This window comes from Mobula birostris, chromosome 16, assembly GCF_030028105.1.
Source record: "Mobula birostris isolate sMobBir1 chromosome 16, sMobBir1.hap1, whole genome shotgun sequence".
In the NCBI taxonomy this organism is placed as follows: Eukaryota; Metazoa; Chordata; class Chondrichthyes; order Myliobatiformes; family Myliobatidae; genus Mobula; species Mobula birostris.
The window spans coordinates 5,533,396-5,549,968 of NC_092385.1; the positions used below are offsets into that span (position 1 = coordinate 5,533,396).

General features: G+C 39.5%; 1 protein-coding gene across 1 annotated transcript in view; it reads right to left on the minus strand.

Moving 5' to 3' along the window:
- mcm2 (minichromosome maintenance complex component 2) overlaps positions 1-16,573 on the minus strand; it is a 50,549-nt gene that overhangs the window by 14,103 nt on the left and 19,873 nt on the right. The window contains exons 10-12 of the mRNA XM_072280090.1: positions 12,672-12,765; positions 11,232-11,482; positions 9,685-9,811 (exon numbers count right to left, since the gene is read on the minus strand). Of these exons, the coding sequence (XP_072136191.1) occupies positions 9,685-9,811; positions 11,232-11,482; positions 12,672-12,765 (472 nt within the window). The remainder of the gene's footprint in view (positions 1-9,684; positions 9,812-11,231; positions 11,483-12,671; positions 12,766-16,573) is intronic.

Genomic DNA, 16,573 nt, shown 5'->3' on the forward strand with positions numbered 1-16,573 from the left:
TATCCATTTCAATAAGGGAATAACAACTTTTTCAAATTTGTTTTTAGAGGACTGTTTAATGTCTTTTTCTCAGTTAGTGGATAAATATGATTTATCTAATGTACAGTTTTTTAAGATATTTACAAATTAGGAATTTTTTACGTGGTTTGCTGCCAAATTACCCTTCTACTTATCCACCTAATATGACAGATGCTCTCTTTCGGCTTAAACCACTTCAAAAAGGGTTGATAGCTATAATTTATAAACAGTTATTGAATTTATGAATGATATCTAATGATAAAATTAAACGTGCTTAGGAATTGGAATTTCAAGAGTCATTTTCAGATAATCAATGGAGCAAAATTTTTCGTTTTGTTAACAACTCATATATTTGTGCCCACCATTCCTTGATACAGTTCAAGGTAGTGCATCGGGCCCATATGTCAAAGGATAAACTAGCACGCATTTCTTCTAACATCAATCCTATTTGTGACAGATGTAATATTGAGGTGGACACTTTAACTCACATGTTTTGGTCTTGCATAAGATTAGAGAGGTGTTTTCAAAACACTATCAAAAGTCTTGGATCTGGACCTACAACCTGATTTACTTACGGCAATCTTTGGGACTATCCCATCGGAGTGGGAAATATTCCTGTTTCCACTCAACGTATGATAGCCTTTTTAACTTTATTGGCTAGGAGAGCCACTTTATTGAAGTGGAAGGATTCTAATCCACCTACTGTCTTTTATTGGCTTTCCTTCACTATGTCCTATTTAAGTTTAGAGAAAATAAGTCGTCGGACATTAGATACATCCTTCAAATCTGGCGACCTTTTATTCAATATTTTCATTTGATTTGATCAGAAAGTCTTTCCTTTCTTTTTGGTCATATCCTCAGAATGGATTGCCCAGACCCTTTTCTCATATAGTGTAGTGGGACTTTTTGTTTTCCTTCTCATTTTAAAAATTTAAAGTTTTTTCTCTCTTTATGAATTGATAAGAGGAGAATTAGCTGTCTTCTTTTTTATTATATACTACATATTAATTTAATACTATGTATGATTTTGATGTCTATTTCACTTTGTATTGTTATTAATATATAAATATATATATATATATAAATAACAATACAATTCTCCTCTTGTTTGTATATATGCTCTTTTTAAATCAATAAAAAGATTAATTTTTTAAAAATGGGAAACTGAAAGATTGAAAAAACTTTAAAAAGCAACAAAGAACCACCATAAGCAAGCAATAAAGAGAGGGAAGACAGATTATGAAAATAAACTAGCGGGGAGACTTCCGGGTCACCAAGGGAATGGCGACGTAAGGAAAAGGTCTCTCAACAAAAAAGAAGGTAAACTGCCCCAAAATCGAATTTAGACAAATACTTAATATTGCATAACTATATTAATAAAAGGGGCAAGGATGATGTCTAAGAACAAGATTAAAAAGTCCACTCCGAAGGCTGATAAACATAAAGAGACGCAGCAAGGCGACAGGCCTAGCTCTCCCAAGGCAAGCCAGGACGGAGATAATGAGGGGGAATCGGTGACTCTGTCTTTGATTCTCGGAGAGATTTGCGAGTTCCAACAAGATAACAGCAAACAGCTGGAAGATATTAAAGGAGAAATAGTAAAAACTAACTCGTGGATAGATGAAGCCGAAGCGAGGATTGTTGGAATTGAAGAGAAGCTACAAAACGCCGAGGAAGTGATAGCAGAAATGCTGAAGCTACAAGACCAGCTCCAGTGGAAACTAATAGATCAAGAAGGCCGCTCAAGAAGGGAGGATTTACGGAGTTCCCGAAGGGACCGAAAGTAAACCCGGATTGATGATTCCCTTCATAGAGAAGCTGCTTAGAGAGAACCTTGATATACCGGCCGCAAAAGACCTACAGATAGAAAGAGCTCACCACGCGTTGGCACCACAGCCTCCAGCAGGTGCCCAGCCCAGATTGATTCTGGTCAGATTTCTCAGTTACAGAACGAAGGAAGAGGTGCTTAAACGGGCATGGCAAAAGAAAGGTTTCATGTGGAGCAACTGTAGAATCAGTTTAGACCACGATTACGCACCAGGGATCCTTGCCCGACGGAAGGAATATACGGAAACACGGAGAGTCCTGAAGGAAAACAACATCAGATTCCAGACCCTGTACCCAGCTCGGCTGAGAGTCTTTTACGACGAAGGGACAAAAACTTACGCTACGGTGGAGGAGGCAACGTTGGACCTGGCGGACCGGGGACTACCTATTAAAGTTATCACCCAACCGGAGTCGCTACTGGAGAGGATTCGGCAGAAGTCGTGGCAGTTAGTGGGGCGAGGACGCTCCACTCGAACCAGAGTGTCAAACTACAAGGAAAAGCTGCAAATATTCAGACGCGAATCTACAGAGAATACAGATTAATTAAGAGAAATGACTGAAAAGAGTAAATCGGACTTAAAGGTAAAATGAAAACTGGTAACTGAAAATAAACTAGGCGGAATAACTTGAATGATAGCAATTTGGTCAAGACATAAATAGGAGAAAATTCTCTATGATTATTCAAGCTGCTGAGGGCCCTCTAACACAGGGTGAAGATAGAGGTTATCCCTCTGAACTGAGGCGGGTCGGTGCTCAGGCCTCACTGTGGGAAGTCGGGAAAATTTTTCAAATGTTACACGTTCAAAAATGTCTAGGGTGTGGTTATATGTCTTGGTTTACTGTTGAGAAGGGATTGCTTACTGTTTGGTTAGAAAAGGAGAGTGTTTTTTTTCTACTAGAGAAAAATGCAAACTGAATTGGTAAAAATAATTTCCTTTAATGTTAATGGGGTTTTGAATCCAATTAAAAGAAATAAGATTATGTCTAAATTGAAAAAAGAGAGGACACAAATAGCTTTCCTCCAGGAAACACATATGAGCCAACCTGAACGTGGAAAATTAAAAAGAATGGGTTTTAAGCATGTACTTTATTCATCATATAAATTGAGTCACAAAAGAGGGGTAGCTACTTTAATATCAAGTACTCTGAATTATGAACATATTTCAGAGACTAAAGACAAAGAAGGATGGTTTGTAAAAGTTACAGGAAGAATAGAAGGTACAGAAATAACATTGCTGAATGTTTATGCTCCTCCAGGTTGTGAATGGTCATTTTATAGACACATTTTTGACCTAATGGTCAGTTCTCAAGGGGTAGTAATTTGTGGAGGGGATTTTAATATTAAATTAAATCCTGTATTAGATTCTTCAAGAATAGTTACTCAGAATAAACCTCTGACTCGGAAAATGAATTCATTGATGGAGGAGTTGGGAATTATAGATGTCTGGAGGGAATTACACCCTACTAGTAAAGATTATACACATTACTCTTTCCCTCATTCAGCCTATTCAAGGATAGACTATTTCTTTATCTTTAATACAGATAGACTCAGGATAAAAAACTGTAATATTGCAACAATTGATCTGTCGGATCATAGCCCAGTCTCTATGTCTCTAATCCTGGAAAGGAAAATGAGGAAAACACTATGGAGGCTAAACTCACATATACTCAATAACCCGAAAGTAATGGAGAGATTAAGGGGAGAAATCAAAGGATATCTAGACCTTAATGACACGGGAGAAACATCACCAGTGATCTTATGGGATACATTGAAAGCTGTACTGAGAGGGAAAATTATTTCCATTACCACTCACATGAAAAAAATCAATGCACAAAAATTAGCAGACCTTCAAGGAAAATTAAAACAACTTCAAGTTGTAGATAGCAACAAAAGTAATTCAAATCGAAAACAGGAAATTAGGAAATTGCAAAGTGAAAATGACGATATTTATATGTTGGAAACTCAAAGAAATTTTCTTTACCTGACACAAAAGAATTATGAAGTAGGAGGTAGATCAGCTAGATTATTAGCATATAAATTACGTAAACAACAAGCAGACAATACAATTCATAAAATAAAGAATCCAAAGACAAAGCTTGTGGAGAGTACAATAGGGAAAATTCAAGAGAGTTTAGAAACATATTATCGAGAGCTGTACTCCCAACCCCGGGCCCCCAATGAGCCCTATATAGACAGTGTATTGAATTTTTTAGATCTACCTAAACTTACAGATTTACAAAATGAAAGTTTATTAGAACCAGTAACTGTCAAAGAACTGAACGTGGCCATCTCTAGGTTAAAGGCTGGAAAGTCCCCAGGTTCTGATGGGTTTACCTCAGAGTGGTACAAGTCCCTGAAGTCACAGTTAGCCCCATTACTACTTAACACCTTTAATTGGATCTTGCAGAGAGGAGAAACTCCACCTTCCTGGAGAGAAGCGATTATTTCAGTTATTCCTAAAGAGGGAAAAGATAAACTAGAATGTGGCAATTATCGGCCAATTAGTGTTCTTAATTTAGATTACAAACTATTAACATCTATATTAGCGCGCAGATTGGAAAAGTTTTTACCTGGCCTAATCCACTTAGACCAGACTGGATTTATTCAACAAAGACAAACACAGGACAACATAAGGAGAATTCTGCACATATTAGAACAGGTTAATAAGAACGAGACAGAGACAATGGTAGTAGGATTGGATGCTGAGAAAGCTTTTGATTCGGTTAGTTGGGCATTCCTATACAGAGTGTTAGGAAGATTCGGCTTTCAAGAAAAGTTTATTAAAGTATGACAGCCCTACAGCCCGAATTGAGATAATTGGGGACCTCTCTGACTCCTTCATCTTAGAGAGAGGCACTAGACAGGGATGCCCAATTTCTCCTCTCCTTTTTGCGCTATATATTGAACCGCTCGCCCAACTAATAAGACAGAGCGAAATCATAAAAGGTATCAAGGTGGCAGGGATTGAACAGAAAGTGGCGTTATTCGCAGGTGATGTTTTGGTCTATCTGAGTGAACCAGAAAAATCATTTATAGGATTGTTTACACTGTTGGATGACTTTGGGAAAATATCAGGTTATAAAATAAATGTAAAGAAAACGCAGGTTATGTCCCTAAATTATACATCATCCAAAAAATTGCAGGATACATACGATCTTAAGTGGGAAGCTAAATCATTAAAATATTTAGGAATAACCCTGCCGAAGGATCTTTCAACACTGTCACAGGTAAGTTATGGGCCATTAATCTCAGAGATAAAAGCAGATATGCATAGATGGAATCTTATCCCCTTTTTAAGTTTAAATTCAAGGATAAATACTATAAAAATGAATATTCTTCCTCGGTTATTGTATCTTTTCCGTACTTTATCGGTGGAGGTGGATGATAATCAATTCAGGGAATGGGACAAATGGATTTCCCGCTTCATTTGGCAAGGAAAGAAACCTAGAATTCGATATAACACCTTACAGTTAGGGAAGGAAGGAGGAAGTATGGTTCTTCCTTGCCTGAGAAATTATTTTTATGCCTCACAGATAACCCCTCTGTTATATTGGTGTAATAGGGAATATAAGGCTAGATGGAAGGAAATAGAATTTGGATTAGTTGACAGTTTTCCTTTACAGGCCTCAATAGCTGACAAAGGATTGATGGCCCAGTTGGAAAAATTTAAAAACAGTTGGATAAATCTTACATTAAAAGTATGGCAGAAGGTGGTTAATTCATGTGGAATTAATAACATGTTAAAACTCTTTAGATGGTGTGCATATGATACCGAATTCCTTCCCAACAGAGGAGATAAAAGATTTGAGCTATGGATAAAGAAAGGTCTTACAACCTACCTCTCATTTATAGATAAAAGAGTATTACAAAGTTTCCAAATCCTGCAGGACAAACATGGCCTAGAACATAATGACTTTTTTAGGTACCTTCAAGTACGAAACTATGTTAACCAGAGTTGTAGATATACAGACATATCAACAGTAGAATTAGAATTTTTCAAGATTCTGAATTCAGCTTGCAGTTCAATACCTAGTAAATCAGTTTCTCGATTATATAATGCACTCTCCCATGCTAAAAATGTAAATACACTGTATATTAAAGAGAAGTGGGAGAAAGAAGCGGGATTGGTACTTTCAGAGGAGGCTTGGGGGAAAATCTGCAGCTTTCAATGGTCCTCGACTAATTCTTTGACTTGGAGAGAACACTGTTGGAAAAACATTATAAGATACTTCAAGACCCCATATCAGGAAAAATATAAAGATACAAACGTGACGTGTTGGAGAAGGTGCGGCTCCAAGGAGGCAAATCATTTTCATATTTTCTGGGATTGCCCTAAATTAAGTCTATATTGGGAAGGTATTCATAGAACATTAGTTAAGGTACTTAGGTCCCAGATACCTCTGAACTTTGAGACGCTCTATTTGGGGCATGTATCGTTCCTTGAACAGAAGGAAGATATAAAGTAGCTGCAGGCCCTCTTAGCGGCAAGTAAGAAATCAATCACTGGAAAGTGGCTAAATCCAATACCACCTACATTAGAAGATTGGCACGAAATTATCTTGGAAATATTTAAAATGGAAAAGTTGACTTACTCCCTGAGAATTCAAAAAGAAAAATTTTATCAAATCTGGAATAAATGGATTGAATATATAACCCCAATGCGAGCAGACTTTAGGTGACTCTCCTAATGATCTATACTGCTCTTCTCATCAATATAGTAATATTGCTAACGTAAGCACCCCGAGTCTAAATGTCTTTTTTTTTTGTTTTCTTTTGGAAAATAGAGAATTAACACAAGTAAAGGGAAAGATTTGGGAAAGGGATAAAAAATGAAAAAATTAAGTAAATAAGTACATAGGGATTGGATAATTATGTCTGCGGGCAGGAGCAAGCATGAACAAATTAGGATATAAACACCTACAATGGTTGTTACATAGGCTTATATACAACATTTTGGACCAGTGGAAATGGTCCAGAAGAGTTATATGGAAACTATTATTACCATTTTTCTTAATGAATACCATTACTTAGCCTAATAGATTAGAATTACCACAGTACATAATTATCTATTTAAGTGTCTAATTTCCTTTTATATCATCTCAATGTGTACTAAAGAATGTATAAATAATTATAGTTTTATACATATAAAAAAATGGAAAAGGTTATATGTGTGAAAAAGTACATGATATTTGTGAATTCCTTATCCAAATAAAAATAAAATTTAAAAAAAAAGAAAAAAGAAAATAAACTAGCACAAAATATAAAAAGTCAGTAAAAGTTTTTATAATTATATAAAGCGGAAAAGGGTGGCTGAAGTGAACATAGGTACCTTGGAGGACGAGAAGGGGGAATTGATATTGGGCAATAAGAAAATGGCTGAGGCCTAAAATGACTATTTTATGTCTGTCTTCACTGTGGAGGACATGTCCAACATGCCAAAACAGATGATATAGATGCAAATTGTACAGAGGATTCAGAGAGTTATAGATAGGTTAAGTGAGTGAGCAAGGGTCTGGCAGATGGAGTACAATGCTGGTAAAAGCAAGGTCATCCACTTTGGAAGGAAAAATGGAAGATCAGATTATTATTTAAATGATAAAAGTTTGCAGCATACTGTTGTGCAGAGGGACTTGGGAGTGCTTGTGTATGAATCGCAACAGGTTGGCTTGCAGGTGCAGCAGGCTATCAAGACTACAAATGGAATGTTAGCCATTGCTAGAGGGACTGAATTTAAGAGAAGGGAGGTTATGCTGCAACTGTACAGTGTACTAGTAAGGCTGCATCTGGAGTACTGTGTGCAGTTCTGGTCTCCTCACTTTAGGAAGGATGTACTGGCTTCGGAGGCAGTGCAGAGGAGGTTCACCAGGTTAATTCCAGAGATGAGGGGGTTAGACTATGAGGAGATCTTATGAAACACATAAAATTATGAAAGGGATAGAAAAGATAAATGCAGGAAAGTTGTTTCCATTGGTTTGTGAGACTAAAACTACGAGACATAGCCTCAAGATTCAGGGGAGTAAATTTAGGATGGAGATGAGGAGGAACTACTTTTCCCAAAGAGTGATGAATCTGTGAAATTCTCTGCCCAATGAAGCAGTGGAGGCTACCTCAGAAAATATATTTAAGACAAGGTGAGATAGATTTTTGCATAGTAGGGAAGTTGAGGGTTATGGGGAAAAGGCAGGTGGGTGGAGATGAATCCATGGTCAGATCAGCCGTGATCTTATTGAATGGCGGAACTAGCTCGACAGGCCAGATGGCCTACTCCTATCTCTTATGTAAATCTGAAACCCTATCCCCGCACCAATTTCTCAGCATCCATCTGCCAAATCATCCTTTTCTTACCCTCACTGACATGTGGCATAGGCAGCAATTCCAGAGATTTTCTACACCGGAGGTCCTGCTTCTCAGCTGATTAACTCCCTATATTCTCTCTTCAGGACCTCCTCCCCTTTCCTACCGCGTCGTTGGTACCAATATGTACCACGAAATCCGCTGTTCATCTTTCCCCTTGGACTGATTCAAGACATCCCTGATCCTGTTGCTTAGGAGGCAACATACGATTTGGGCATCTCTTTCACGTCCACAGAATCTAATTTCTGCACATTTAATTATGGAATCCTTTATCACTACTGCACTCCGTTTCTCCCCAGTTCACTTCTGAGCCACAGAGCAAGACTCAGTGCCAGAGACCTGGTTGCTGCAGCTTCCCCCCAGTAGATCATTCCCCAATAGTATCCAAAGCGGTATACTTATTATTGAGGATATGGCTGCAGAGGTGCCCTGCACTGGCTGCCCATTCCCTTTCCCTCTCCTGACAGACACCCAGGTATACCTCCTGTAATTTATGGGTGACTACCCCTGTAGCTCCTATTTATCATCTCATCTTCCTGTATGAAGCGAAGGTTATCAAGCTGCAGCTCCAGTTCTTAACATGATCTTAAGGACCTACAGCTCAATGCATTTGTGCAGATGTAGTTACCAGGGAGCCGGGAGGTCTGCCAAATTTCCCACATCTGATACAAGGAACCACCTTCAGATCCATTCTCGGCACACTAGCTATGTACGAACAGAAGAAAAAGAACAACTTTTCCACAAGATAAGGGCTGAAAGAGCAATGAGTAAACTGATCAGATTTGATTGGGAATATCACACTGAAGAGGTAAAAATTTGGCCAGGACATCTGTTCAATTGCTTCAAATAAATAAAATGCAAGAGATACTAAGGCAGCATTTGTGGAGAAAAATAGAAAATTTTTAGGGTTAATGACCTTTGATCAGAACTGATGCGATCATGAAATTTCCTATTCTTGTCACCAGTGGACATTTTTTCCAGTTTCATTAACAGTTCTAACATCATGAAAGGAAATCAGATACATTTGAAAAACCTAGTAAACAGGAAGCTGCACAGAATCTATAGCTTCACAGACATGTACTTGTTGTACTCAGTAGTCAACATTTGATATAAATGCAAGTACCAAGATATTTCAACAGTTCCTTTTGACAAACATTAAGGTTAAGTGTATTATTAATGTGTGTAAAATGTCACCATGTACTACTTTCAGATTCACTTCCTTGCAAGCATTTACAGGAAAATAAAGTATAATAGAATTTACGAAATCCATATGTAAGGACTGGCGAACAATACTGTGCAAAAAAGACTAATTGTGTAATAAATAAGTAATACTGAGAACATTAAATTGTGCAGAGCCCTTTAAAGTGAGTTTAATTAAATTTTATGTTCACTTTTTAAATTACATTCCACTTTCTTGCTACAATTTAAGTTCTAGAATCTACATCTCAGAATATATTGTACACGGGTTAGTGAATTATTCTCACCTATAGGATTGGCAGCTGCAATTATCGTGCATCTGGCCTGCAGAGAGGTCACAATACCAGCCTTAGAGATGGAGATGCTCTGCTGTTCCATAGCCTCATGAATACTGGTCCTGTCCTGTTCGTTCATCTGAGGGGAAGGGAAAGGAAGCATTATTCAAACATTCTTCATGGTAAGGATGACTAATCCCTAAATTGGAGAGTTCTTGCAAGAATTGGAATGCCACAATGTACTCAATAAGTGAGTTTGTAGAAAATGCCAGTGTAACATTTCTTCACTTTACTTGCTATTTTGAGGTTACGCATTTATTGCCTATCTTTGGTTGTACTCAGTACTTGTGTGCCCTATTTTTGCAACTAAATGGCTTCCTAAATCACTTCTAATTGCAAGTTATGGGCACTGGTCACACAAAATAAGCAACACAAGTTTCCCTCTCCTGAGATACCCAGGAACCAGCATTCATAAATATATAATTGGACAACAAACTTGGTCCATTGCAGACATTTTTCCATAGGATTTAAAATATCAAATTGACAAAATAGATTTTGAACTCATATTTGAGATTACTGTTACAATGTAATCATTATTAGTTTATGACACCAGGTGAGCTTACAGACACAATTGGATTAGACAAAAAGATATCTTAAAAAACACACAAAATATAAAGGCAAATACTGGTCCTGTAGATGCTTAGAACACACTACCAGGGGAGTTGGTGGGACGAGTTAACTTAGCAACATTTAAGGGGCATTTGTACAGGTGCATGAACAAGAAAGGAATGGAGAGATATCAACCCACTAAACTGACCATGTAACACACATCAAAGTTGTTGGTGAACGCAGCAGGCCAGGCAGCATCTCTAGGAAGAGGTACAATCGACGTTTCGGGCCGAGACCCTTCGTCAGGACTAAATGGCAGTTAGTCCTGACGAAGGGTCTCGGCCCGAAATGTCGACTGTACCTCTTCGTAGAGATGCTGACTGGCCTGCTGCGTTCACCAGCAACTTTGATGTGTGTTGCTTGAATTTCCAGCATCTGCAGCTTCTTGTTGTTTGCGCTTTTAAAACTGACCATGTGCAAGTAGACAGTGTAGACATTATCAGCTGAAGGGCCTGATGCTGTAATGCACTCTTTAGCATTAGGGTGGCAAAAATTAGGACCTACATTTAGCACAATGTTCAGAACTTGTAAATCTAATGTACTTCTGAAGTGCAGTAAATGTTCTATCATGGAAAACAAAGTCAGTTTTGTGGCAAAGTAGGTGGCAAGTTTTCAAAAATGGCATGATCTTTTCTGATAGTCACTGAAACCATTTTATCAACACTTCAAAAATGAGTACATCCTCAGTGCAGCATGGAGTCATTAGAGTTGAATTTTGCTCTAGTCTTTGGCACGGTCCATCAGTTCAATCTTCTGGTTTGGAGAATGTGACCAACTAAGCCATCACTGATTTTAGTAGGTATTTTTGGGTACACTATCATAACACGAACCAGCTACCACCTTGACTTATAATAGATGAAAAAGAACAATGATGCTATGTTTTTACTAACCTTATCAAACTCATCAATGAGGCATACTCCTCTGTCTGCTAACACAAGAGCTCCAGCCTCTAAAGTCCATTCTCTGCTCACTGGATTCCTCTGAACATAGGCAGTGAGACCAACAGCGGAAGCACCTTGACCAGTGGTGAAGACCGCTCGACTGGAGACCTTCTCAACGTACTTCAAGAACTGTGACTTTGCTGTGCCAGGGTCACCACACATAAGAACATTGATGTCTCCACGCACCTTGTGTTTCCCACCTGGAATTCAAGCAAAGAAAATAATAAAGAGGAAGGTAGACAGCGGCATACACAAATAGTAGAACAGCCTCTGTTGATTCACTGAACACAAGTTGTGGGAAATTTAAGTAATAGATGTTATGAATTAATGATAGTCATGAATAAATCTGGACACAGAAGTTAAAGACAAAGTAAAACACTGGATGTAAAATTGGACTAGAATATAAAAGCAAAGATGTAATGCTCACGCATTGGTCAGACCACATTTGGAGCACTGAGCAGTTTTGAGTCCCTTACCTGAGAAAGGATGTGATGGCATTGAAGAGGGTCCAGAGATAGTTCACAAGAATGATCCTGGGAATGAATGGGTTAACAGATGACTAGTGTTTGATGGCTCTGGGCCTGTACTTGCTAGAGTTTACAAAAATGAAGGGTGGGTGGAGGGGTGGAATGATGGGAATTGGAAACTATCGAATATTGAAAGGCCTAGATAGAGTGGACGTGGAGATGTTTTCAATAGTGGTAGAGTATAGGACCAAGAAGCACAGCACCAGAATACAAGTTTGCCGCTTTAGAACAGTGATGAGGTGGAATTTCTTTAACCAGAAAGTGATGAATCTGTGGAATTCATTGTCACAAATTACCATGGAGACTTAAGTCATTGAGTATATTTAAACCAAAGGCTGATAGGATTCTTGAATTATTAAGGGTGTTAGAGGTTATGGGTAGAAGAGAGGAGAATGAGATTGAGAGGGGAAATAAATCAGCTATAATTGAATGGCAGAGCAGACTTGATGAACCAAATGGCCCAATTCTGCCCCTATGGTTTATGGTACCCACATAATCTGTAATCTAGTTACAAGAACATGTATTTATCACGTAGAGATTAAGCAAAGTAACGAAACAAGAACCTCAATCACTAACAATGCTTACTGCTGGAGGTAAGGTAACAATACAAGTAACAAACAGTTAAGGAGGAATAGCAACATTTAAGTTAGTTGCTGCCACCTTTTAATAAAACAGTCTGACAAAGGTCAAAAGGGTTAGTCAAAATGGCAGCATTTAAAATGAAGCTAACATATTAGCAGAGTGGGGGTGAAAAAGACTGGAGGAATGTTGCAAGAGAATACCAGAGTTCAAGATCCAGACAGCTCAAGTCATAAGTCAAACGTTACTATGAAGGATTACATTGTTAAGCTAGCTCCCCTACCTGGGTTCTTGGCTTCACCTCCAAACAGTGCCAACGCAAGTCCCCTTTTTATGTCCTCATGACCATATATAGAAGGTGCAATGCTGGCGAATATCTGGGTACAAAATAAATAAGCATAAGCACCAATAGGCCCAACCACGTAATTCAGTTAAAACACAAAAGCCCAGCCAAAATGAACACAATGAACCTATTTAAATGACCATCTGCCACAGCCTCTGGTTAGGATGCAGTGATATAACAGTCAAACTTTAATGAACTGTCCATCTTCCCATTATCTTAAAACCTTGGAAGGTTTAATTTTTCAAAAAAATGCCTAAATTTACAGCTGCAACATTTCAAATGTTATAATTTCATTAAGGGTTGGAGTGAATTAAATATTTCTAGCATCAAAGCTGAATCTATCAAATTTATTCAGGGTAGATACTAAGCACAAGGAGAAGTGATTTCAATTCTAAGGAGCAAAAAGGCTGTGTACAATTCTATGGCTCCTATTACTGTGCAGTCATGTCAAACCGATGTCCAGATTTAACAGCAAGGAGTGGTAAGACAACAGACTGTGCAAAGACAGTTCACATGCACATGGACAAATCCACACAAGTATAGACATAAACCACTGACTGGCTCGTCCCTCCATTCCATCCTGTCTCACCTAGAAAACAATACCTCATACACCAGGATGTTGTTCATCAACTTCAGCTTGATGTTCAACACAGTCACCTCTCAGAGACTGCTGGGTGAACTGTCCTTGTTGGGATCTCAGCAGCTCTCTTTGTAACTGGATCTTGGACTTCTTGACAGAAAGACTCCAGTTAGTCCGAGTTGGCAGCAACATCTCAAACTCCATCACGCTGAGCACTGGTACCCCTCTGCATACTTAGTCCATTTCTGACTCACCATGGCACTACCAATCCAGCTCAAAGCTCATCAAGTTCACTGATGATACTACAGTGGTTGGCCTCATTGGCCACAATGAGTCAGCATTGGGTAGAGAGGCTTGTCAAATAGAGTGAGAACAATAATCAGCCTCAACACAAATAAGACAAAAGGCATGATTATGGACTACAGGATGGCACAGGTCAACCACTCTTCACTGCACATCAATGGCTCTGTTGTTCCTTGGTGGAGCACATACTGGACTTTCTGACTTGGACACACAAAACCTTCTCATTAGTCAAGAAGGCACAGCAAAGTCTACACCTTCTGAGGAGATTGAGGCATGTAAGGCTCTCGCCCCCATTCTAACAACTTTCTACAGGAGCACCATTGAGCGTCCTGTCTGGCTCTGGACCGCAAAACCCAGCAGAGGATAGTAAAAACTGCCAAGAGCATTACTGGGGTTTCCCTCCCCCTTATTTGTAACATTTACCAGAAGTACTGAATACAAAGGTCCCTAAGCATTGCTGAAAATCCCTACTACCCATCCCACAATCTCTGACCCACTACTGTCAGGAAGGAGGTACAGAAGCATTAGGCCTAGGACTATCAGACTGGGTAACAGCTTCTTCTCTCAGGCTGTGAGACTAATGAATACTCTGCACCACTGAGGTCTTGTCACTAGGACAGCAAGCTGTTTATGGTTTTCCTGTGCTGCATGCTACATGCATTTTGAATACAGGTTGTCCCTGCTATCCGAAAGTAAAGCGTTCCTATGAAACCTTTCATAAGTTGAAATGGTGTAAAGTGAAGAAGCAATTACCATTAATTTATATGGGGAAAATTTTTGAGCGTTCCCAGACTCGAGAAATAACCTACCAAATCATACCAAATAACACATAAAACCTAAAATAACACTAACATACAGTAAAAGCAGGAATGATATGATAAATACACAGCCTATATAAAGTAGAAATAATGTATGTACAGTGTAGCTTCACTTATCAGAATCCAGAAGACAGTGAGCAAACTGGAAGGTTCACACATTTTTCTATCATACAGTTCTTTATAAGCACTCAAAACATCCTGCAAACCTGCCCTAAACCTACGTGCCCTTTCAAAATTAAAGTCATACTTTACTGCAATCATTGCAGCACTGTCAATCGTAGCAAAAATCTCACGCAGTTTAAAGCTATGGCAGCTTGGTGCTGAGTGTTGTTCCCGGGGAAGGAGCTTGGTGGCACCACTCTCGCTGCTCGGGGTGCGCGCTGCCTCTATAATGGCTCGCTGCAAAACAAATGCTGAAAGCTATTTTCGCTTTTCAACTTTTTTCGTAAAGGCGAAAATCCTCTTCGGGTTTCTTTCGGTTAGCGAAAACAGGTACTAATGTGGGTTTTTCATAAAAGCGAAGAGGCGTAAAGAGAACTTTCGTAAAGAGGGGGATACCTGTATTATATTAACTTACAGCACTTATGGCAACATTTTGAGGGTATGCCATGGTCTGGAGGAATGTTGGTTTGTTTGTTTTTAATGTGTAACGCACTGGTTCATGTTTTTACTGCTATGCTGTAGTCATTTCATTTTAGCAGTTCTGTAAGAGCAGTCTGTTTTGCTTTCAGCCTGCTTGGGCTACCATTAAAGAAAGGATGCTTAGAAATGTGCGTCATTCAATTAGGGTGGTGGAACTGGGAGGTTCTAGAAAACGCTTGCGGGGGTGGGGAGAGGTTTTGTGAGGGACTCTACGACTGATCTTTGTTTTGGTTTGGCGGGAGATGAGGAGAGAAGACACTAGCGAGAACCAGTTGTAGGATTCAATCTAGTGGGAAAACATGATTTGATGGAGCCCAAGATGCAGAGGTCTTATGAGAATCAATGGCACCTAACTGAGACTCCTTTGCTTGCATCTTCAGAAACAGCTCTATTTCTATCTTTAATATTTCTATTTTTCCCTTTCAGGGTACTTTTGAAGACCCTAACCTGGAGTTACACACCGACTATGGTTCTTTGCGGGAATAGGACCCACTTTCAGGGTTTCACAGCTGGCTGTTATTCGATACGCCAGGGGTGCGGCAAGAGCTTTACTCGCCTTCAGAGGTCTGAGATTTCATGGCTCTGAAGATAGGCGGATCGAAGGTCTGTCTCACAGCAGGAGATTGGTGTGTTGTGGGAGTCAGAAGATCCTTGGCTGTGTGCCCAGAGACCTGAGATCTTCAGGCACAGAGCTCGGAAAAAGCAACGCAAAGAATTTTTAACATTGTAAACCAGCTAGTTGTTTGTTATGTCTCCCCTCTCACTGTGAAATGGGGACACCTCTTTCTCCCTCATTAGGGAGGGGGAGAGGGGGAGCACACGCACGCCTGTGGTATGTCGAATACCAGGTGAACAAGTAGTCTCTGGGGTGCTGCAAGTCTGTGTCTCTGCTGTTGCTTTGCTGCACGTTTGAGAGCTCGGTGGTGGGTGCCGATGGATTTTTTTTTGCTGGTGGGGAGAGGGGGGGGATCATTGCTTGCTGCCACTTATGTCCTAACATTTAACTGTCATTCATTCTTTGGGGGCTCTCCTCTGTTTTCGTGGATGGTTGCGAAGAAAAAACATTTCAGGATGCATATTGTATACATTTCTCTGACATTAAATGTACCTTTGAAACCTTTGGAGACCTGGTGAGGGAATGGCCTGGCGTCTTGGTGGTGGTGCAGGGGTGGGGGGGTGGTGGAGACAGAGAACATGCTCCAATCAATCTATCAAGGAAAACGCTAAAGTGAAAATCCTTATTCCTGAAGGCTTCATGGGGCCAAGCTCCAGTATACCCCTACAGATCGAGGGTATTTATGCTAGAGCCATACTTGACACAGGGTCTCAGGTTACTCTTGCTACATGCTCAAGGAGATGTGTTTTTTTTTTGTGAGAATGATGTAATGGTCTTTTGGAGGTCACCTGATGTGATTTTCCCGCCGATGTGAGGTCACGCGATGCCATGTGACTCATGACTATATAAGGGTCGACCCAGGTCACGCAGGGGTTTTGAGTTT